Raw genomic sequence first — 24331 nt, 5'->3', positions numbered from 1 at the left:
GTCGAAAAAATATGCGATTGCATGGAGTACATGTATATTTTTCAGTCAAAATAGAAAGAACATTTAGTAGGAAGAGATAAAGTACTTCATTGACACATATTATTTCGAGGGCCAAATAAAATAATGTAATAACAGGCCTTCAGTTTGACACCTGTGTACTAAACTTGATAGCGTTTGATAGCATGTTTGTTTTCATGTACATGCAGAACATACGCTGATTATTACAACGTAATACACAATCTTTTGTAATACACCAACCGGTTGAGTTTCTCTTGTTTCAGTTCCAAATCTGCCACAGCGATCAGCTGATCCAGTTTACACTTGGTCTCGATGATCTCCGCTTGTCTGGGGGAATACGTTCCACCCTCCTTCTTGCGCTGGTGGACCCTGACAAACATGTCAACACATGTCAAGCAGTAATGATCAAACCACCTTGATGTATAACTATTCTCATTATTATTTCAGGGTACATTATGTTTCGTTTTGAAACAGTGGTCATGGAGCAAACCAACGCCGCACACTACACATCCCCACAGACTGAGAGGAAATCAGGATCCGCACACTTCACATTGCTTGGGGATCGAACTGGCGTCCACACATTTAGGCAACAAGCCAAAAGCCTGAGCTGTCATCTCGTTATCTAACGCGACTGTTAAAGCATCAGGGAGTAAGGTTTACACAGTACTAGCGCGCACCCAAGGGACGGAACTTTGATATCAGAAGTGGGAGGGGCATAACCTGCTTAAGTATAAGGGCCCGGCTTGAAGGGGGTGTGCTTTGTAAGGATTAGATGCATGTTAATAAAGTACAGAACATTTTTTTCAATAATGTATTTTTTGTAAAAAACAAAGTCAACAAAAATATCTGTTGGTCCGCACTCAGTTGTAATACACTTTTTCACCACTTGTTGCAGTAATGACAATATCAAACAAACAGAAGAAGCCTGAAGCTAAATTCATAGAGAAGTTTTTGAGCGCAAAAATGATGACTAAAGTGGAGAAGCTGTATTTTCATTTGCACTTTCATTTCATTGACAGTTTATCTAAGAAACATATTCTTTATTATTATTTTAGTTAGAATGTCGATGAGTTGGCGACTTGTCCAGGGTCTACTCCGCCATCTGCCCGAATGCAGCTGAGATAGGCTCCAGCACCCCCGTGACCCCGAACGGGACAAGCGGTAGAAAATGGATGGATGGATGGATGGATTTATTATAGCACTGCGTAATTGTAGGTAAATTTATTTTACATCTGGTTCTTTTGAGTAAATTCTTTTGCAGAATATTTGGTTACTATTTATTTTTGTAATCAGCCTGATCGAAGTCTTGATGAGTATCTTTGTGATTTAACACATGATTTTATATCATTTGACAAGGTTTATCCTGTTAAACTGGGCAACACGGAGACGCTAATGCATGCTTTTATTACAAGTTGTATAGATTATTGTAACGCCCTACTTTCTGTTCTTCCTAAAAAGGTTACTACACCTTTGCAATTACTCCAAAATTCAGCGGCACGTGTCATGACAAAGACCAGAAGGCGGACTCACGTTACACCAGTTTTAAAATCTCTGCATTGGCCAAACTTGCCAACCTTGAGACTTCCGATTTCGGGAGGTGGGGGCGTGGTCGGGGTGGGGCGGGGCGTGGTTGGGGGCGTGGTTAAAGGGGAGGAGTATATTGACAGCTAGAATTCACCAAGTCAAGTATTTCATACATATACATATATATATATATATATAGAGATATCTACATCCTGAAAATATGCAAACAAAACTGTGTTTAGATAATTGATACTTCAAACTTGCATAAATAAATATTAAGAAATATAACATAACTTGGCTTCTGAGAGTTTCAAAATGTAATGAATAAAATGCTAAAGTTGTTGATAAACAAGCAATTATTTTAATAATTAAATATGGTCATTTTAAATGAATTATTATGATAATTTAAAATCAATTATTTCAAATATGTTTATTTTAATGTATAATTCTATGGCTGGATGTAATAAGGAGTCACAAAAAAATACAAATAAAAATACAATTAATTTTGATGTTTTTAGCAAAATATAGCAACAATGTATTTAGTTTTTTGTTTTTTTTAAATTAATAAATATATTTATTTTTAGGTAAAATAAACATAATAATACAATTGATCTCTAGTCTGGATGATTTAGTTCTTGTCACCCTGTTGTCCTCCCGTCATGAAAAAAGGCTGTCCTCACTCAGGTCCGCATGGAGCTGGAGGGGGCGTGGCTTCCAGCTCCGGCTGAAAATCGGGAGATTTTCGGGAGAATATTTGTCCCGGGAGGTTTTCGGGAGAGGCGCTGAATTTCGGGAGTCTCCCGGAAAATTCGGGAGGGTTGGCAAGTATGGCAATGGCTCCCCGTGTGTTTCAGGGTCAATTTTAAGGTTCTACTTATGATTTATAAAAATGTTTATGGTATTCGGCCTTCTTATCTTTCTGATTTTTACACAGAGTGCTTTGATTAGTTCCTGAGTTTTTCGTAATTGTGTGAACAGCAACAAAGCGTTCCCATCTTACTTGACAGACGCACAGATGATGACGATCAGCAGCACGACCAAGAAAAAGGAGAGGAGTACACCTATAATGATCTGTTCGTCTCTGGTCAACAGTCCGTCAACTACAGTGAGAAAAAGAGCAGACTAAATAAATGGGAAATCATAATGTAATAATGTCAACTATATACATACCTGCAGTTTTAATATGGTCCGAGTACTCCGAGTCAGTGTATTGGCCAATAATGTTAGTCGCTCTGAACTTAAACCTGTTGAATACAATGAATATGTCAGAACATATATTGTAGCAATTTACTTTGTTGACGTCATGGAGCACGCACACGTAAACAGTTTTAGCCTTCAGAGGTCCGTTACACAAAGTGTCGGTGTCGTTCTCCTGCACACACTCATCATGTGCTCCTATCACGTAGCTGGCCGCCGTCGTGTGTTTGCGTCTAAGCAAAGGACGCTCGTTGCCAGGCACACCGCGTGCCTCCCTCGTGTCCCCTGAACATGGCGGGTTGGGGAAGCCCTGGTCAGTAATGTACGGGATGGGACGCTCAAAGAAGGCACTCCTCCAGTTGCTCAGGTTTGAAATGTCCTTCACTGTGGCACGAAGGACGGAAAAATGGGCACATTGAGTCACATTTGTGCTGACACTAAAATTCTGCCATTTTTCATACTGTTTGTGTTCGTCAAGCTCAACACAGACTGCGACTCTTGGTGAGCGTCATCAATATTTTTCTAGAATCATACCCCCTGACTCAGCCACGATGACCTGAATTTTTGCGATTGGCCCATTGTCGTCACTATAGAAACACGCAGGCATTCGGATGGTAATACTCCTGTGGGTAACCATGGCAACCCCTCTATGGCCGAGCACCGCCTGGGGTCTTTGGGTGGGCTTGGCCGGGGCTGCAGCACACAAATATCATAACAATGAGGTACACACACACACATACTAACTACCACAACTTTACTCACATGCTCAACTGCAGAGAGTACCAGGTTTCCAGTTAGGGTGAGATATTTATTTGTAGAGGAGATTTTTTATTTGTACAAATGCATTTTAAACATGGTAAATGGTAAATGGTAAATGGGTCGTACTTGTATAGCGCTTTTCTACCTTTTTAAGGAACTCAAAGCGCTTTGACACTATTTTCCACATTCACCCATTCACACACACACATTCACACATTCACACACTGATGGCGGGAGCTGCCATGCACGGCGCTAACCAGTCCCATCAGGAGCAAGGGTGAAGTGTCTTGCTCAAGGACACAACGGACGTGACTAGGATGGTAGAAGGTGGGGATTGAACCAGTAACCCTCAGATTGCTGGCACGGCCACTCTCCCAACTTCGCCACGCCGTCCCCTAACATTAAATAACATATCAATCTTAATCCTTTTCCAAAGTTGTTCTGAAATTATGCATTTTCTCTGGAAATTCCAACATACAGTTTTACAGAAGCCATGGCTGCTCTGTTATAAATTGTGGTCATGTTACCGTTTTCCCTGGGAAACTCCCGTGTTTTGTCCTTTTTCCCCGGTGTGTTCCCGTTATTGAAAATTACCCAAAATATTAATTTTCATGAACAAAAAAAAAATCCAAAGACAGTGGATGACTCACAAGAGGCTTCACTTTGTTTATTTAATTCCGCTACAGATAGTTCAAAAAGTTTTGGGTGGATTTTGATTAGACTTTCATGATATGTCAGAAGTGGGATAAAGAACAAGTGATTCGATTTTGGGGGCGAAAAGGTGTTCTGTTGAAATGAACTGCTTCGTCAAAAAAAGCTACCAGTTTTAGATTTATTGATATCATTTTGATATCAACCAATCAATCTATCAACATTTATTTATACAACCCTTAATCTCAAGTACCTCAAAGGGCTTCACAAACCACAACGACATCCTTTTACGGAATCACCGTCTGGATTTAGGACTTTTTTTTACTATTTGGAGGCCGGGCCTAGCTAACCTGACTCTCCACAGATCCTTGTAGTTCGCTGAGCTCCACACCAGGATCTGGGAGTTCTCAATAAGAGATGTATTTCAGAAGGCGGGGCCTTGTAAAAAAATAATTGTATGTGATTGGATAAACCACTTGTCCGTTATCTTGAATGACGTGCTACTTCAACCACTCACATCGAAATCAACCCGTGATGCTGATGAGTGCGACGCTGGGAAATCCAAACCCGGTCGGAAGAAGAGCCAAAACATCCTTGCCACCAATAAATGCCTTCAAAACCGTTCTCTGTTCATCTTTTAAATAATTAATATTCGATAGATTTGACAAAACAGTTGCAATAGCAGAATCAATGTCAGCACACGACGCAGCAAGGGCTGCGTGCCGCTATTGTTGTTTGAATCAAACAGTCGCTTCGGCGCTACGTCACATCTATGAAATCCCGCCAGGCAATCCTGATTGGTTCATTATTGTTTGCTATCTGGAAGGGGTTTGCAATGCTTTTGAGCCCAGATCCTTGTGTGGAGCTCAGCGAACTACAAGGATCTGGCAAGAGTCAGGTTAGGGCCTAGCAGAGGTCTGCGTTCTTCAATTTTCCCAAGTAATTTCCCATATTTTTGGGTCACATGTTGACATGTATAGTAATGGCATCAACATTGAATTAATATCATTTTGCAGCTGTAGTTTTGGTAGACCTGTACTGTATCATACCGAGAGGCATTTCTAATATTTCGGTGACCTAATGTAGCTACATGAGAGTGAAAATTTTGCAAGAATTATCACCAAATTATTGTTACAAGTACAACTCCCAGAACAGGGGTTTCCAATTTTTTTTCTATTGAGGGACGCACACTAAAAAAATCAAAGCATTGCATTTTGATATTTCTAATATTCAAAACCAATAAAACTCATAGATATTTTTTAACATTTAGGGCTTCCCTCAAGTTTGGTCCTTAGGGGGCGGGAAGGGTCTCAGTCATAAAAACATTAAAAAGTCATATATTACAGTATTTAGATCGGATAGGATAGACTTTTATTTATCTGACAATGGGGAAATTACATTGTTGCAGTGCAGGTTTTTACATACAGTAACAGACGTAAAGCTTAATGGAAAAACAGAAAAATAGTAATAAATATTACATATTGCTCATTACATATCTACAGATATAAGATAAATTACAACAAAGAGTGGGCAGCCTAGAACGGAGTCAGCTCTCTTAATCAGTTTATTAAGTCTATATCTGGTTGTTTTGTTTATTAAGTTGTTTTGTTTTACTGGTGCTCAAGTGCAGGTGATTACGTGCACACCAGTCACAGTATAGAAAGTTTTCTATTCGGGCTCCAGTACTATGGAATGCCCTCCCGGTAACAATTAGAGATGCTACTTCAGTAGAAGCATTTAAGTCCCATCTTAAAACTCATTTGTATACTCTAGCCTTTAAATAGACCCCCCTTTTAGACCAGTTGATCTGCCGTTTCTTTTCTTTTCTCCTCTGCTCCCCTCTTCTTGTGGAGGGGGGGGGGGGGTCACAGGTCCGGTGGCCATGGATGAAGTGCTGGCTGTCCAGAGTCGGGACCCGGGGTGGACCGCTCGCCTGTGCATCGGCTGGGAACATCTCTGCGCTGCTGACCCGTCTCCGCTCGGGATGGTGTCCTGCTGGCCCCACTATGGACTGGACTCTTACTATTATGTTGGATCCACTATGGACTGGACTCTCACAATATTATGTCAGACCCACTCGACATCCATTGCATTCAGTCTCCCCTCGAGGGGGGGGGGGGGGGGGGGGGGGGGTTACCCACACATGCGGTCCTCTCCAAGGTTTCTCATAGTCATTCACATCGACGTCCCACTGGGGTGAGTTTTTCCTTGCCCTTATGTGGGCTTTGTACCGAGGATGTCGTTGTGGCTTGTGCAGCCCTTTGAGACACTTGTGATTTAGGGCTATATAAATAAACATTGATTGATTGATTGATTGACATTGAGTCAACAAAGCCTGAGAAGACTTCTCGGTCATCTCAGAAATCATTGTATTAATTTTTTTTTTTTTATTTAACACTTAAATCTCTATATCTACTTTAGGTCTGTCGATAGTAAAACATGTTTTTATGTCATTGCCCTTTTTTGTGAAAACCCTGATTTTATGGAAAAAACACAAAATTAAAATTATTCCGCCCCCCAAATTTTTTTTTTATGGAATATGTGAAGTAATTTGACCCTTAAATAGGGCAACAATTCTTAACAACATTTATTTTAATTTATAATTTTTTATTTTTTTTTAGCAACAACAGTTTTTTTTAGATCCCACTTAATTTCTTGGGGATCAAAAGGGCCCCAACACATAAAATTGTCATACTTTTTTATTTTTCACTTTAATGTTTAAATCTCTAGATAAACTTCAGATTTATCTGTCGATTATAAGTTTAAAAAAAAATATTTGTTTGTTTGTTTGTTTTATGCCCTTTTTGTCAAATAAAACTTTGTTTTGTATAGGGCAAACACACAAAATATGCAATATGTTCCCCAAAAATATTTTAAAGTAGAATATTTGATGTAAAGTAATTGTAGCCTTAAATAGGTTACCGTTGCGATTTTTTCTTGTTAAATTTCACCTGTTTGCCTTGTTTACCACTTTTTATGTTGTTTTCTTTATAGTGTTTTTAGAATGTGCCACGTGCCGTTAAAAAAATTAGATGCGGGCCGCAAATGTTCCCCCGGCCACACTTTGGACACCACTGCCCTGGAGTGACAGTTAAACCAGATGCTGGTAAATATAGACATTTTTATACTGCTGCGTTACATGATTCAACATGGCAACACACAGAGAGAAAGAGTGCAATCTTCCAACAAGCACACAGAAGTAGACACGCTCAGGCTTGCATGTTCTTTTTTTGGCCAGTAAAATTGCAGTTGATTGTAAGAACAATGTGCTATGACTTAGTGATATTATACAGTGTGTAGGAACACAGTACCTTTGATTCCAGTTGTTATCTGGACATGCGGGCTGGGTGGACTCTTACCAGCGCCATTCTTTGCTGAAATCTACAGAAAAACACGGAGAAGAATAAAGAAAAGGACACATTATGAGTCAAAAAGCAAAGAAAAGCCTGTTTGTGTCCTTTACCTGAATACTGTAGTCATGACCACCTTTCAGGCCATCTATGACGGCACTCAGCATGCTGTCTTCGTTTTGGGTGGTATTAAGACTGATGTTCCTCACTAGGAGCTCTTTTTCAAAGATGTACACAAAGTAGGACGTGATTTGTCCGTTAGGCTCCTCCGGCGGGGTGAAAGTAACCTTTACCCGGTTTACCTCATCCGGGATGACAGAAACGACCACGTTTTTTGGTGGATCTTTCGGCTCTGAGGACAGATAAGAAAGCATAGATGACAAAGAAAGAGAGATGAGAAAGAAGCCATTACTGACCTTTTATTTGTTTTCACTCAAACTCAAATGCATACATCTACATAGACATTTCAGGTTATACTTACTGTATATATTTCCTAATTGTAATGCTCTTATTAATTTTTGCCGAAATACTGAATTATGATAACCCAGTGCCTTCTAATTATTTTCACTTACACCCGCCATAAAAAGAAAACATTTCGCACTCCCACAACTATAAATAGTATCATTTGTCTATAAATTATTTAAGTACACCTCTAGAAACATTGGATCTTATTAACATTATAGAAAACAAAAAAGAAAAATACATAGATTAATTTACATCTAACAATAACTTTAATAAAATTGTTTTTAGTCTGCAATAGAAAATATTTAAAGTGCATCAATTTGTCTGAAATAAATAAAATAAAAAATCCTCATTTAAACTACAAAAACATTTTGACCGACTTGAACCATATGATACGGAAAAATAAATTCCATACATCCATTTTCTACCGCTTATCCCCTTCGGGGTCGCGGAGGGTGCTGGAGCCTATCTCAGCTACAATCGGGCGGAAGGCGGGGTACACCCTGGACAAGTCACCACCTCATCGCAGGGTCAACACAGATAGACAGACAACATTCACACTCACATTCACACACTAGGGACCATTTAGTGTTGCCAATCAACATATCCCCAGGTGCATGTTTTAAACTCAATAAATAATAATACATTCAAATTGATCAGCAACATTACATAAAGAGCACAGTATATAAAACACTTTAACCTACAAAACAAAAATGAAGAAAACAATTTGTGCTGATTTCTTTTTATCAAAATGAGGAAGTCAGGATTAAATGGCTACAATGAGCACGTTTTGTAGAGCACAGCTTTTCGAAGGGGGGTTTGAAGCATGATAGTGTATGATACTGATAAAGCATGTTTATCATCCACCTTTGAGTTTGAATTGTGTGGCATAACATATTTAAAACAATATATGGTACCTCCTTCATTATCTTCAATATAATTACATTAACCTTCTTTGTTTTTTTCTGGTAAATAATAATGAAAGCCTCGATGAAAATGATCAGCGATGGGATGGCGACCAGTCTCGAGCGATCGACCGATTATCGGCGCAGATATTTGGCATTTTGACGTATATCTTTATCGCCCGTTTTTTTACCGATATCAGACAATATTTAATTATTGTTTTTGGTACAACTACAACATAAATACACCAGCAGACACAATATATACACATATGACACAAGTATTTAGTGTGATGATCCGTTGCCCGAACCATATTTTGTTTTAGTTTAAGACTCTCTTAGTTCTGTTTCAGCTGCCCTGGGTTTGCGTTTCTTGGTTGCAATGGGTGCTGATTATTTTCACCTGCCTCTGATTAGTGTTCGGGACGCTCAACTGCTCCCGGGCACTAATCAGAGAGCTATTTATTCCTGCCTTTCGCCACACTTGGTCTGGCTGTTTTGTTTGATCCTGCAACAAGTTACGTTGGTACTCCTTTGATTCCTGTTTATGTTAGCTTTCCAGTGCTAGTTTTATGTCTTAGCTCCTCATGCAATCGGCATGCTCTTCTTGTGTTAGTTTTTATTTTTCCGGCATTTTTTAGTTATGGAATGATTTATACAAAATAAATTATTGTCCTACCTGCATGCTGTCTCTGGAGTTCTGTCTGCATCTTGGGGAAACAATCCGGGCACAAACATGCAACCCTGACGTAATAATTTAGTAATTAAAGGGGAACATTATCACCAGACCTATGTAAGCGTCAATATATACCTTGATGTTGCAGAAAAAAGACCATATATTTTTTTAACCGATTTCCGAACTCTAAATGGGTGAATTTTGGCAAATTAAACGCCTTTCTATTATTCGCTCTCGGAGCGATGACGTCACAACGTGACGTCACATCGGGAAGCAATCCGCCATTTTCTCAAACACCGAGTCAAATCAGCTCTGTTATTTTCCGTTTTTTCGACTGTTTTCCGTACCTTGGAGACATCATGCCTCGTCGGTGTGTTGTCGGAGGGTGTAACAACACGAACAGGGACGGATTCAAGTTGCACCAGTGGCCCAAAGATGCGAAAGTGGCAAGAAATTGGACGTTTGTTCCGCACACTTTACAGACGAAAGCTATGCTACGACAGAGATGGCAAGAATGTGTGGATATCCTGCGACACTCAAAGCAGATGCATTTCCAACTGGACTGGACAGATCAGCTTTCAGGAAAAGAGAGCGGATGAGGGTATGTCTACAGAATATATTAATTGATGAAAACTGGGCTGTCTGCACTCTCAAAGTGCATGTTGTTGCTAAATGTATTTCATATGCTGTAAACCTAGTTCATAGTTGTTAGTTTCCTTTAATGCCAAACAAACACATACCAATCGTTGGTTAGAAGGCGATCGCCGAATTCGTCCACGCTTTCTCCCGTGTCGCTGGCTGTCGTGTCGTTTTCGTCGGTTTCGCTTGCATACGGTTCAAACCGATATGGCTCAATAGCTTCAGTTTCTTCTTCAATTTCGTTTTCGCTACCTGCCTCCACACTACAACCATCCGTTTCAATACATGCGTAATCTGTTGAATCGCTTAAGCCGCTGAAATCCGAGTCTGAATCCGAGCTAATGTCGCTATAGCTTGCTGTTCTATGCGCCATGTTTGTTTATATTGGCATCACTGTGTGACGTCACAGGAAAATGGACGGGTGTATATAACGATGGTTAAAATCAGGCACTTTGAAGCTTTTTTTTAGGGATATTGCGTGATGGGTAAAATTTTGAAAAAAACTTTGAAAAATAAAATAAGCCACTGGGAACTGATTTTTAATGGTTTTAACCCTTCTGAAATTGTGATAATGTTCCCCTTTAAAAAAATAAGAACATTTTGATAAGTGGAGAGTAAGTTAGTAGTAATAACCAGTGATCCTATCTGTTAAGCTGCGGCTCAGACGGCCATCCTCCCAGCCCGCTTCCCCCGCACGGTATAGCTCGGTTGGTAGAGTGGCCGTACCAGCAACTTAAGGGTTCCAGGTTCGATCCCCGCTTCTGCCAACCTAGTCACTGCCGTTGTGTCCTTGGGCAAGACACTTTACCCATCTGCTTCCAGTGCCACCCACACTGGTTTAGAAATGTAACTTAGATATTGGGTTTCACAACGTAAAGCGCTTTGAGTTACTAAAGAAAAACGCTATATAAATATAATTCACTTCACTTCACTTCACACACACCCGTCCTCCCTTTGTGTCCTTGGAGAACTGTTGCCGACAGCACATCTTCTCTGCTTACAAGGACTTGTCAAAACTGACACTTTTTGCCGGGAATTACAGTTTTTGTCCTTCTTTCCTTCTTCCACCCGTTTTGTGTGTTTTTGTTACTGCAAGTCAAGCCTCCGTCTCTGCCAAAAATGTGTGTAAATTGATAAATACGGGGACGGCGTGGCTCAGTTGGTAGAGCGGCCGTGCCAGCAACTTGAGAGTTCCTGGTTCAATCCTCAGCTTCCCCCATCTTAGTCACGTCCGTCGTGTCCTTGAGTAAGACACTTCACCCTTGCTCCTGATGGGTCGTGGTTAGGGCCTTGCATGGCAGCTACCGCCATCAGTGTGTGAATGTGTGTGTGAATGGGTGAATGTGTAAATAGTGTCAAAGCGCTTTAAGTACCTTTGAGGTAGAAAAGCGCTATACAAGTATAACCCATTTATCATAAATAGGAGACTTACAGTATATAATGCGTAAAGAAAAGTAGGCAGCAGCTCATTTAGGTTAGGCTACATAAAGGATCCCAGAATTACGCTAGTTTTATTTAAATGTTAGTCATATTTAGAAATCATATATTTCATATCAATCATATCATATGGGTAAGTAATTTATGTAAATTGTGTTACAAATTGAGAACAGGAAGTGAACATATGTGCTAGTAACTGCTATGAAGTGGAAAAAATAGTAAATTCTGCAAAAAAAATTCTGCACAATTTGCGGAAATTACGATGCCGTTTACAATGAAGCACAAAGACATAACCCTCGATGTCTGAAACCACTTGCCACAAAAATACAAGAAAACATGTTAGCTAAAAGTTAATCAGGCTAATGCTTTAACACAAACCCCTAAAATAATTAAGGTATGCTGTAACTTTAAATGTTCAATCTGCAAAATCTTAAATTTAGACAGAATAATACCGTAAATGTATATTATATGCATGCTTGTGACATTACAGTATTTGCAAATGCATTGTACACATTTTCATTATCTTTACAGTATGAGTTTTCTACGTATTATAAGAATAGTCATTTAGGTTATCTACTGTTTCTTGGTTTGCAGAAATCCACTGCGTTTACAACTGTGATCAACTATTTTTGATTTGGCTGTGTTTTACTGTTGCTATGTAACAATCACTTGCCGCAGTTTTTACGGTAATTTTTTTACAGTGTAAGATTAAATAAGCTTTGCATCGACCTTTTCAGACACTTTGTAAAGAGAAATGAAAATATCCGCTACGTAAATTTAATTTACGTAGCGGATACGTAGGTTGAAGTTTATTTCGAACATGTATAAAGTTTCAATGTGATACATAATTTACTAAATTATGTGATACATAATTTTGAAGTTTATTTCGAACATGTATAAAGTTTCAATGTGATACATAATTTACTAAATTATGTGATACATAATTTACTAAATTATGTATCACATTGAAACTTTATACATGTTCGAAATAAACTTCAACCTCTGTTGGATAAACACTACTACTTAACACTTTTATGAATGGATGGGACCCTTTTCGATCCTTTAGGATTTTAGTGGGATATTTTTTTTAAAACTGTCAGTGCTAAAAATAATAATTAATCAAAATCAATATTGTTATGAATTATTGACCTAGTTAGGGCAAAAATGTATAAAGTTTCAATGTGATACATAATTTACTAAATTATGTATCACATTGAAACTTCATACATGTTCGAAATAAACGTCAACCTACCAACCAACCAACAAATATTTGAGGGTTCCTCACGAGGAAACTTTACAATGTATTAAATCCATAGGTTTTATAAAATTGATTAGCGTGTAAGTTATTGCGATGAAGAAAAATCCCTTTTTTTTTTTAAATGCAAATGTCGATGCTCCTCTAAGACACACGTAATTTTGGTGTTTGTGATATCATCTGATTTTCTTTGGTGTTAAATTAACCACAACATTAGCGCCACATTAAACATTATGTCGCTACTGGTCCGACATTTTCTAAAAAATAATGCTGAAAAAACAATTTAAAGCTTTTTCCAGCTGTCTACTGTTTATATACTATTCACGTTTAGCGGACTTTTACTGCAGATGAATATCGGCTCCAAATATCAGTTATCGGCCACCTTGACCACCAATAATCCGTATCGGCCCTGAAAAACTCAGATCGGTCGATCTCTAGTCTAGAGTGTACCCAGCACATTAGCTTTAGGTATAAAACAATGGAAGGAAGGATTACAATCATTATCCTCATTTTACAGAAAAAATATATATTTTTGATGTTTTCTTAACGTTAGTCCCCATATTTTACTCCCAAATACTCGTCTACATTATCCCATTTGCCTTTAGATAGGCTCCAGCACCCCCTGCGACCCTGAAAGTGACAAGCGGTAGAAAATGGATGGATGGATGGATGGATGTAGACTATATTACCTTATATCAGAATATTTGACACCTTTGCAGACTTTTAAAGAGGGTTTCTTGGATGTAGTGCCTGTGGCAGTTCCTTACTGTTTTTTTTTACTTGCAAAGAAATGTAGATTTTTGGTCTATTAGCAACTTTTCCACTTACCTTCCTCCAGCGTTAGAAACAGAATGGGCCCAATAGCTTTGCCGTCCATTGAGGCGTGCTCCACTGAGCCAGTGAAAGCAGTAATAGTCACAGAATAACGTGAGAACGCAGTCAAATTAGTCACAACCACAGTCGTCAACTCCCCGGGAGCCCTGACTGTAGAGTAATTAAAACCAGGACCATCCACCTAACAGAAGAGAGCAGATAGAAATATATTAAATAAAAATGGCCGCTTCATCGGTGGACATGATTCAAAGAAACGACCTCCACAAGATAGGATGTTGGTCCTGAGATAATAGCTGGAGGGTCCCACGCTATACGAAGGCTGCTCGAGGTTGGAGTCACCCTGAGGTCATGTGGAGGGGCGTCTGGGTCTGTGGAATAATGATAATAATAATGAGTTATATTTATATAGCACTTTTTTCTAGTGACTCTAAGCTCGTTACACTGAGGAAAACACATTACAACTCTTTGTAATAGCTCAAAACTGAGCATCATCTTTGCAAATGTAGGATTTTTATTATGTGTAATTGTACATAATGAAGTGTCCTGTAAGAGCATAGCTTACAGCAGAGGTGTCCAAAGTGCGGCCTGGGGGTCATTTCAGTTAATTTTTTTCCGTACTGCGGCACATTCTAAAAATACTATTACAAAAAAAACATAAAAAGTGGAATAAAAGAACACATAGGTGTAATGTAACAAAAAAAAAGTTGCAATGTTGACTCTAATAGCACAAAGTTGCCATGGCTGTTTTTTTCTTGAAAGCTGTCATTGCTCAAAAACTCATGATGAATAAAAAACAATGTTATGAATGATTGAGCCGTGAACCTACAAATACCTTACGTCAAATATTCCACTTTGAAATATTTTTGGGGAAAATATTGCATATTTTGTATGCTTGCAATATAAAAACAATGTTGTCTTTGAAAAAAAGGCATAAAAAAAAAACATTTAAAAAAAATGTATGAAAACATAATTGATGGATAGATCTGAAGTTAATCTAGAGTTTAAAGCATTGAAAGTAAACACTACTACTTAACACTTTTATAAATGGGACCCTTTTCGATCCCTTAGGATTTTAGTGGGGTATCTTTTTTTAAAACTGTCAGTGCTGAAAATAATAATGAATCAAAATCAATATTGTTATGAATTATTGACCTAGTTAGGGCAAAAATTATTTTACATCAATTATTCAACTTTATATCTTGTGTTTTTGCCCCACCAAAAAAAATTCTATGACAAAAACGGCATAAAACAAACAAACAAAAATACATTAAAAAAATAATAAAAACATATAACCGACAGATAGATCTGAAACTGATCTACAGATTTAAGCATTGAAGATAAACACTTAACACTTACAAATGGGACCCTTTTAGATCCCTGAGAATTTTAGTGGGATTTTTTTTTTTAAACTGTCATTGCTATAAAATAATAATGAATGAAAATCAATATTTTTATGAATTATTTACCTAGTTGGGGCTCCAATTGCTTCACATCAAATATTCCACTTTGAATTTTTTGGGATGTGGGGGGGAAATGTTGCATAATTGTTTCTTTTTGCTATAAAAACAGGGTTTTCTTTTACAAAAAGGGCATACAACATAAAACAAATTAAAACTTGATCTAAGCATTGAAAAAAAGTCTATAATAAAACTTATTTTTATAATTTTTATGTCCTGGGACCAAACTTGAGGGGAGCCCTCCGGTTAAAAATCATCTATACCTTGTAATAGTTTTGAAAATGAACAAAATCAAAATGGCCCCCGCATGCTCTTTCAGTTTGCGGCCCTCAGTGGCACACAGTATGGCTCCGACTACACAACCAATAAAACACGATAAGATTATTGCAATGTTCTTACTGCCAGCCAGGGTGCGTGCATAACTCCACGCTGTGTATTCTCCAACGCCTGCATTAGTCACTGCGGCCAATTTGAAGCGGTAGTGTCTGTATTTAGCCAGAGGATGGACTGTGACACCGAGATCCTCTTCTGAAGCGTTAATCGACATTGTGATAGAGGATTCCACACAGTCTGAGCCTGGTTCTTCTGCCGGGGATGGCTGTGCGGCGGTAAAGAAGACCGTTGCGCAGCTCGTGGAGAGTAGCTGTGCAAGGATGTGGTATTCTCTCAGCAGTCCTGGGATGGAGAGGGGGGAACCCCACTGGAGCGTCACATTGTTGGGGGTGACTTGAGAGATGGTGACGAAACGAGGGGCCGATGGGACTACAAAAAGAGACGAGGAGGATTAAATCTATAAAAGATAATCATACAGTAGGTAAGGTTCATTCCTGTGAGAATCCTGCGTGTGACTGAAGCATTAAGGAGTGGGACTATCCAGGACTAGCTGCAGTGTGCTCAAACAACCACCAGGTAGCATATAGTACAGGCCAAAAGTTTGGGCACACCTTCTCAGCCAATGTGTTTTCTTTATTTTCATGACTATTTACATTGTAGATTGTCACTGAAGGCATCAAAACTATGAATAAACACATATGGAGTTATGTACTTAACAAAAAAGGTGAAATAACTGAAAACAAGTTTTATAGTTTCTTTAAAATAGCCACCCTTTGCTCTGATTACTTTTTCACACACTCTTGGCGTTCTCTCTATGAGCTTCAAGCGCACCTGTGAAGTGAAAACCATTTCAGGTTACTACCTCTTAATAAAAATAAATAAAGAAAACGCATTGAATGAGGAGAAGATGTGTCGAAAATCTGGGCCTGTTGTACGGTAGGTAAGCAGATAATACTGTATCATCTCTATCTAACTTATCAGGTTGGCAGTGCATTCTTCACTCACACTTTAAGTGAGGGGTGAAGAAAAAACTACCCAACTGTAGAATTCTCTAAAAGGGTGTACCTGACTCAGAAAGAGTAGAAGCAGAACAGTTTATTTGGTCTCCTGGCCCTGCAGAGTTGACTGCGGCCACGCTGAGTACATACTCCTGCTCTGGCGACAGTCCAGTCAGTGTGTATTCGGGTGTGAGGACCTGGTGTGTGTCGGCCTGCAAGTCCATCTCCATTAGAATCTCATAAAAGAGGATCTGTCCGTTGGGGTTGGCTGGAGGTTGCCAAGAAAGCTGAATGGAATTCCAGCTGATCCCGAAACACGACAGGTTCCCAACAGCTTCTGACACTGTGGAAACAAAAAGGTAGTGACTAATCTGCTGAAGCACTCTGTCCACTGTGAGAGGGGAGAAGAGTCCAAATTAATTGCCAATTGGGCTTATCTTAGCATATTAGGAACTAGTTTTTTAGCACTCACTCAGGAAGTCACCAACTGTTTTTACCTCAGAATAATTGGGAACAAGACAGACCTATTACAAGACACCTTACGACTAAGAAATGTCAGAATTGTGACTTATATTATTAATACATAATGTTAGCATTAGCATGTTAATGTCAGCTAATCAGCTAGCATTGCTTGTGTATGTCACTCCCAAGGCAAGGTAGTATATATTTCCAAATTTGAATAATCATTAAAAAGACTGTTTGCAACATTAACACAGATTCTGACAGGGCGACAACTTTACAATGTATTTTACACAGTATATCCTGCCCTCTTACGGCTTCTCGTACATAATGACGTAACTGCGTATGAACGTAACAGGCGCATTAGCTTTTGGGTGTTGTTAGCTAATAATAACAATTTGGATAGCTAGCGTTAGCTGTCAATGAATGTATATTCTATCATAACAACAACATGACTGCAAATTGTTTGTTGCTTCTCTTGGACTGCTTTTGTATGTGTGCACAAGCTCCTTGTGCGGACGTGTTGACGAGACCGGGTGAGTGACAGCCGTAAACACCAATCATTTTATTCGGGCCGGTTAAAATGTTTTATTGCATAAACTTTGTAATTGTGAAAAAATATAGACCGTTGTCAAACAAAGGTGTTCTGTTAAACCATACTTGCCAACCCTCCCGGATTTTCCGGGAGACTCCCGAAATTCAGCGCCTCTCCCGAAAACCTCCCGGGACAAATTTTCTCCCGAAAATCTCCCGGAATTCAGGCGGACCCGGAGGCCACGCCCCCTCCAGCTCCATGCGGACCTGGAGGGTCCACATGGAGCAACGTTGTTGTAATATATTGAGTTGGAGGCAATAAACAGGCATACTTGCCAACCCTCCCGGATTTTCCGGGAGACTCCCGAAATTCAGCGTCTCTCGCGAAAACCTCCCGGGACAAATTTTCTCCCGAAAATCTCCCGGAATTCAGGTGGACCTGGAGGCCACGCCCCCTCCAGCTCCATGCGACCTGGAGGGTCCACATTGAGCAATGTTGTTGTAATATATTGAGTTGGAGGCAATAAACAGGTGAGGGGATGAAATACGTCTCTTTACTGTAGACTTCAGAACAGACTCACACACTTGACGTCAGGTGCGCAACACCACGTAAATCGTTGGCCAACCAAAAAGTAACCACAGTACGCTATAGCCAACATTCTCCAGGAGATGGCAACAGACAAACATAGATCACTCTATAACATTCCTCCCCTTTTAGAATTGTAGAAGTTACTCAAAAGAAATAAACAACCCAACCAAAAAATGCAGCAGCTCAATTAAAAAACTGTACTTAAGCCACATTCTTTTTTTTTTTTAGTACTGAACTCTTAACCCTCATTTGTAAACAATAACATGCTTATTATACAAACAGTATTTGTACATCTTTAACACAGATTTTTATACTGTCTTCAGAGATTCAGTTTTTTTGGTGGTACTCGAAACCTTTCTGGGTACCTGCGGATCACTGGTGGGGTTTTTGTTGTGGGTGATCTGGGTTCTGATGATGGCAACTCAGCAGCCCTTGAATCTGGTTCAATGATGAGACTAGTTTGTGTCTGACTCACTGATGGTCCTGGTGATGGAACTGAAACAGCACTGTCCAGTTGTACTGATGGCACATTTTCTGCAACTGGTGGAGACTAGATAACTGGCAGTCCCTCCATGTTTTCTCGCCATGGTAACATGTGAGCCACATGCACTGTGCGCTGTCTCTGTCCCTCTTGATATATATATATATATATATATATATATATATATATATATATATATATATATATATATATATATGAACTACTTGACTTGGTGAATTCTAGCTGTAAATATACTCCTCCCCTCTTAGCCACGCCCCCGCCAACCCCGACCACGCCCTTCCACCCCCCACCCCCCACCTCCCAAAATCGGAGGTCTCAAGGTTGGCAAGTATGTGTTAAACTACGAAAAGTAACATAGCGTTTCTTTGTTTTGAACAATGTTACTGTGAGGAAGTTGCAAACAGCACCTTTAATTGTATTATTCTAATACAGTCATCCCTCTCTACAGCTTAAAATTATACATTAATATATATACACACTTATTTTAATAGGAATATATTTTTAAAAGACGTTTTAGGCTGGACCTGGGCAAAATACGACCCGCGGGCCACATGCGGCCCATTAAGATTTTCAATGCGGCCCGCCGGACGTTGCACATAATTTTTTTAGACCTTTAACATCAAAACTGTAGCCGCCATTATGATGTGTAGTGCTGTTTTCAAATGACCTTGAACTGTAGAAAGTATTTCAATGGTTGAAATTAGCGCTTTTGGGTGTTATATGAGTTATTACGGTCATCTACGTCACAGCAGCTCAGACCAGAAACAAAGCAGAGTGGGCGGGGTTTGTTTTCAGAGCAGCCAGCCCGAAACGCATGTGTCAGGAACAGATGAGGAAGCAAATTTTTACAACAAATTTCTGCATAAAAGTGATAATATATCATATTGTAGGTGTTTATTACACTTTGCATTCATATTTTGCTGTTTGTTACATTTCTTTTGTGTTTTGCTTGATTACAAAAGATATCTTTCGAGGAGCTGGTCTGAGAAGTAAAAGAGGAGCGATGTTAATATTCAGTGTTTTATTGTTCATAGTTAATATTGTAAATCCCACTTTCTTTATTTTAATGTGCATTTTGGGTGTACTATTCAGTAAAAAAAAATGTAATTCCAATCCGTTTTTTTGAGGTGGTCTGTCATAACTTTTTTAGCATTCTATCGGATATTGTGACTTTTGGTATTAGTGTTCCTGAAAAAAAGGGACCCAAACACACATACTGTCCAGCAGATTTTTAGAGCTAAATGTGTACATATAATTAATACACACATACACATTGGCCCACCAGACACATATTTTCTCTCAATGTGGCCCCTGAGTCATAATATTTGCCCATCTCTGTTTTAGGCCATCTCCAAGCAACCAAAAAAGCTGTTTTGAAAAACTTTCATTATAATTAATTATTTTACCAAATAATTCTTAGCGAAAAAAATAAATCGATATTTGAAAATTATGAATCGATTTAGATCCGGGATGAATAAAAATCGCAATTTGGATGTGAATCTTTTTTGTGTGCAACCCAAGTTTAACAGTATTGATATTTAAGTGTCGATTCGCACATCATTACCAAACACTATTATTTTTTTTGCTTCTCAAACAACAAATTGTGTGCGTACTTTTATCCTACTTTTGAGTATATACTTCTTTCTACTCCTGTTTAATCAAGATTTGTTTAAATTTTGTATCAATTATTTCTATTTAATGTTGAGTGAATGAACTAAAAACAGATATGCAAACTATTTGCCTGAATGTGTGTGAACCCGCTTGTGTATTCTTTACCTGACTCGTTAGTGGTGAAGGTCACTGGGATGCTAAACTGGTTCCCGTGGCCCACTCGGGTGTAAGCGGAAACACTGATCTCATAGGAACGATGAGGCTTGAAGTCAGATATGTACGCCGTGGTTGATGGACCGGATGAATTCTAACAGAAAAAAAACACACATCTAAAATAAAAAATATGACACATGGAAGATAATATAATCCAGTCCTGATAGTATCTTAATATATCATCTCGCATATGTGCACGTCTGAGTGAATATAATGTTAACTCCCGAGGCGCATCTGGAGTGTGAAATTAGAGCTAGCAATCCGTGTGACAGGTGTGTACTTTTGCTGAGTGGATCTCCGAGTGCGCTTAAATTGTTGTTATTCCGGACTAGCTTCCGGCGTGTGAAATTGACGGTACCCGGTGTGTGACGGCGTGTGTGATGAGGTTTCGGATCCTCAAGCCATACTGTATCACCACCCCGTTGGGCTCTAGGGGAGGCTCCCAGCTCAGCCACACAGAGGCGGCTGTGTGGTTGAAAATAGTCAGCTTACGAGGAGGGGACGAAGGGCCTGGAACACAAAGGGTGGAAGATGAAGGAGACATCTGACGCGCGTGCACGGTAATGGTGCACACACTTACTTACCCCCTTCATCGGTATGCAGCATCAGCACCAGGGCGGGCCCGAAGCCTTTACGTGTTGCAGCGCTAATGGTCAGATTATAAGCGGTGTATGGAAGTAGGTTAGTGAACGTGAACGAACTGTTGGGGGTATGAGTGGCATTTGAGTCCCCTGGGCCGGACAATGTGAGGAAATATTCTGTAATCTCCCCGTTGGCCTCAAGAGGAGGCTGCCACACCACGGCGATGGAGGACGACGACAGGTTAGTCGTTGACACCAGCAGTGGAATAGAACTGGGGACTAAGAACACAAAATCAGGGTTACATGTACACACACTTGAGTGGGTCTGGGTTAGTTTTTGCCTCATCCCCCACTTAACCCTTGGGGATACCCCAAATGTGGTGAATGTTGTAAGTCGCACGGACCCCGATAGGGTTTCAGCCAAAACAGTCTTGAAAATAAGTCAAATATGTTAATATTTTTTTGGACTTTTAAACGCTTAGATCTGCATATCAACCTCAAATCGATCCGTCGATATAACGTTTTTTTGTTGCATGCCCTTTTTGTCAAAGAAAACCCAGTTTTCTCTAATGAATAAAACAAAGGATGCAATATTTGTGCACGCACGCAAAATATTTCTTATCCACATAACTCTTATGTCACTACCAACATCGTGTTTATTATATATACTGTAAGTTGTTGGCGGATTCACAGCAACTATACGTCTAATTTGAATAGATGATACTCTATGGTACTCTGGCGGTATCTAGTGGTTGAGGGGCCAAATTACACCTCTTAGCACGTATTTCAAAAGGAAATGCTTGGATTAATTTGATTTTCATGGAAAAAGCAATATAGAAAACAGGTTTACACACTGTAAAAAATGTGTTGACTTAACTCACTCAGATCATCTTGTCAACTTATAGTGTCAAGTATGTTACACTTCAAAACATGAGTTTACAAACTCGTCTGATGTAAGATGAACTTGAAAATATTAGTTGAGATACCTTTAAAATATGTTGGTTCAATATATTTGATCAAGTTCCTCCAACTGTAAGTCAAGTTGGGTCAACATGGTAAATGGTTTGTAATTATATAACTGTATTTATATATATGTCACTATACCTGAGTATATGTACACATTCAGTACTCATATTATAACATTCACCCATACAAAGCATTGTCGTCCATATAGAGACAACTGATACTAATCACAATTTGTTCCGGCATCAGAAAAAAGTACTTAAGAGAACTAAAAAAAGATGTTGGCTGAACTTATTTTATCAGATTTTCAATGTTCAACACTATGCGTTGAACCTTGAAAATCTGATAAAATAAGTTCAGCCAACATCTTTTTTACCGTCACATTGCTGGCGCATGCGTATTAGTTAAAAGGCCCACATTGACTCACTTTCTGAAGTTAACTGCACTTATTATGGGGTTTTAATGAGTTTCCGCGCTTGTTTCTATTTGAAATGTAACTCTTCTTACCAAGTTGTGATGGACAATTTGTTTTGTCAACTTGACAACAAGAGTCCTTCTGACTAAAAGCCAAAATACATTTTAACAGTGCAGTATATATATATATATATATATATATATATTTAAAAAAAAGGCCATAATAAAAGGGAGTCAATGGAGGACAAAAGGGTCCCGGGAAACTCCAACGTATACAAACTCAAAAGCTTGTACTAAAAATAACTCGGCAAAGAACGGAAAATGAACATTTTGAGATTGATTCTGATACAACTCCTGTGGCCATATTTCATCCCACTAACCTTTAAAATGAACATTCTGTTGCATAATGTAATCTTCAAAGGCAATAAAAAGACCCACAAAGGTCCCAGGTCTCCCCAACGGTTAAAGCGTGAGTGAAGAATGTGTGAAGTTTGAGCACAATGCAGCAAGCCCTGGATAAATTAATCAACCCCAACTCTGTAATGATTCAGTTGCACGCAGGGTTCTCACAGGAATGAGGCAAAAACTAACCAATTGTGAGTGCGTAGGGGAGGTGATGTCTGTGATCCTAAACTAACCGTCGTCATCTGTTCTCAGGTACATCGTGCTGGTGTGGTTATGGGCAGGGCCGGCTGCTGTTGCCGGGGTAACAGTCAGCACATAAGGGAAATACTTCCTCAGTTTGGTGAAGAGGAAGACGATGTCGGTGGTGGTGCGCTTGATGGTTTTGTTGACCACCGCAGGGCCTTGGTTGGATATGTCCGGGAGAATGCCGGCCTCCTGCAGGGTGAGCAGGTAGTGAGGACGGCCGTTTGGCTCCAAGGGAGGGTCCCAGCTGATGATGATGGCGGTGGAGCTGAAGATCTGAGCGGTCAGGTTGTGGACCGAGTCAGATGGCACTGAAATGGAAGTAATGCGAGATAATATTACTCTCTTATTGACCTACTTTGTTGTGTGAGTTATGCAAGAAAATACACAGTGAACGATGTGAAAGTGAACAGCACGCCACTCAATGTCATCGTCTGTCACATAGTGTCATTGCAGAAATGCTGTGATTAAACAGTCAACAACCGTTTGTAAGATGAAAACATAAATAAAACAGTAGACAGGGATGGAACATAACAGACAAACAGAAAGATGTGGAGGATAGGATAGGAAGACCAAACATGTATAATTGTCTTGAGTGGCATTGAAGAAGTTGCACAAGACGAAGGTAAAAAAAAAAAACGGGAATTTTTATATTGAGAAAAAAAAAAGGTCCTGAGGATAAATGAGTGGCTGTGAGGGGCCAGGTGTACAGTATGTGGAGAGTGAGCCCCTGCTGGGCTTGGCTGTGTGGGAGAGACAAGGCGCCGTGGAGGTCCACTGCTTGGCTGAGAGTGGAGCAGCTAGATCACAGGCAGAGATACAGAGTCAGCATGAGGCGTAATCATCACACAGGCAGACTATTCTTAGCAAGCAATAATCACCTCAATTTAGCTAAGTCACTGAAAGCCGTCTGCACCATTTTTCACAAAATCACATAAAAACAAAGAGATCCGTCTGACGTAGAGTTTTAGACTATTGAAGGTATGTTCAAGTAAATGCGTGCAGTAGGATGTTGGTATCATAGCAACAAAGCAATTGTGGCACAAGTGCGGCGTGATGCCGCCCGGAAGACGTCAGGCTTTGTTATTTCTCTTTCGCCGAATCATTGCACTCTTGCTTTGTTCATCTCCCCTTCGAAATCGCCCACAACTTTCATTCTGCTTGGTGAAAGGAAACACAAACTGGTTGTCCTGAAGGCGCACATCGCGGATGCCGCCGGCGGGACAAAATAGGAGCCAGTTTGCCAGACTGAGAGTTGTCTCCTTTCACCTAGCAGGCTGAGCGCCACACTTTTCGATCAGAGCAGAGTTTTTATGTCATTTTTC

General features: G+C 39.6%; 1 protein-coding gene across 1 annotated transcript in view; it reads right to left on the bottom strand.

Moving 5' to 3' along the window:
• The window catches only part of ptprq (protein tyrosine phosphatase receptor type Q), an 82745-nt gene that overhangs the window by 27106 nt on the left and 31308 nt on the right, over positions 1-24331 (bottom strand). Inside the window, exons 21-35 of the mRNA XM_061924279.2 lie at positions 22997-23317; positions 20985-21260; positions 20759-20910; positions 20353-20494; positions 16560-16835; positions 15561-15923; positions 13963-14072; positions 13699-13885; positions 7613-7851; positions 7461-7530; positions 3274-3432; positions 2859-3123; positions 2713-2786; positions 2543-2642; positions 259-387 (exon numbers count right to left, since the gene is read on the bottom strand). Of these exons, the coding sequence (XP_061780263.2) occupies positions 259-387; positions 2543-2642; positions 2713-2786; positions 2859-3123; positions 3274-3432; positions 7461-7530; positions 7613-7851; positions 13699-13885; positions 13963-14072; positions 15561-15923; positions 16560-16835; positions 20353-20494; positions 20759-20910; positions 20985-21260; positions 22997-23317 (2863 nt within the window). The remainder of the gene's footprint in view (positions 1-258; positions 388-2542; positions 2643-2712; positions 2787-2858; positions 3124-3273; positions 3433-7460; positions 7531-7612; positions 7852-13698; positions 13886-13962; positions 14073-15560; positions 15924-16559; positions 16836-20352; positions 20495-20758; positions 20911-20984; positions 21261-22996; positions 23318-24331) is intronic.

This window comes from Nerophis lumbriciformis, linkage group LG29 (genome assembly GCF_033978685.3).
Source record: "Nerophis lumbriciformis linkage group LG29, RoL_Nlum_v2.1, whole genome shotgun sequence".
Taxonomy (NCBI): domain Eukaryota; kingdom Metazoa; phylum Chordata; class Actinopteri; order Syngnathiformes; family Syngnathidae; genus Nerophis; species Nerophis lumbriciformis.
Note: the sequence above shows the minus strand (reverse complement) of the source record. Positions and strands in the feature narration are given on the sequence as shown.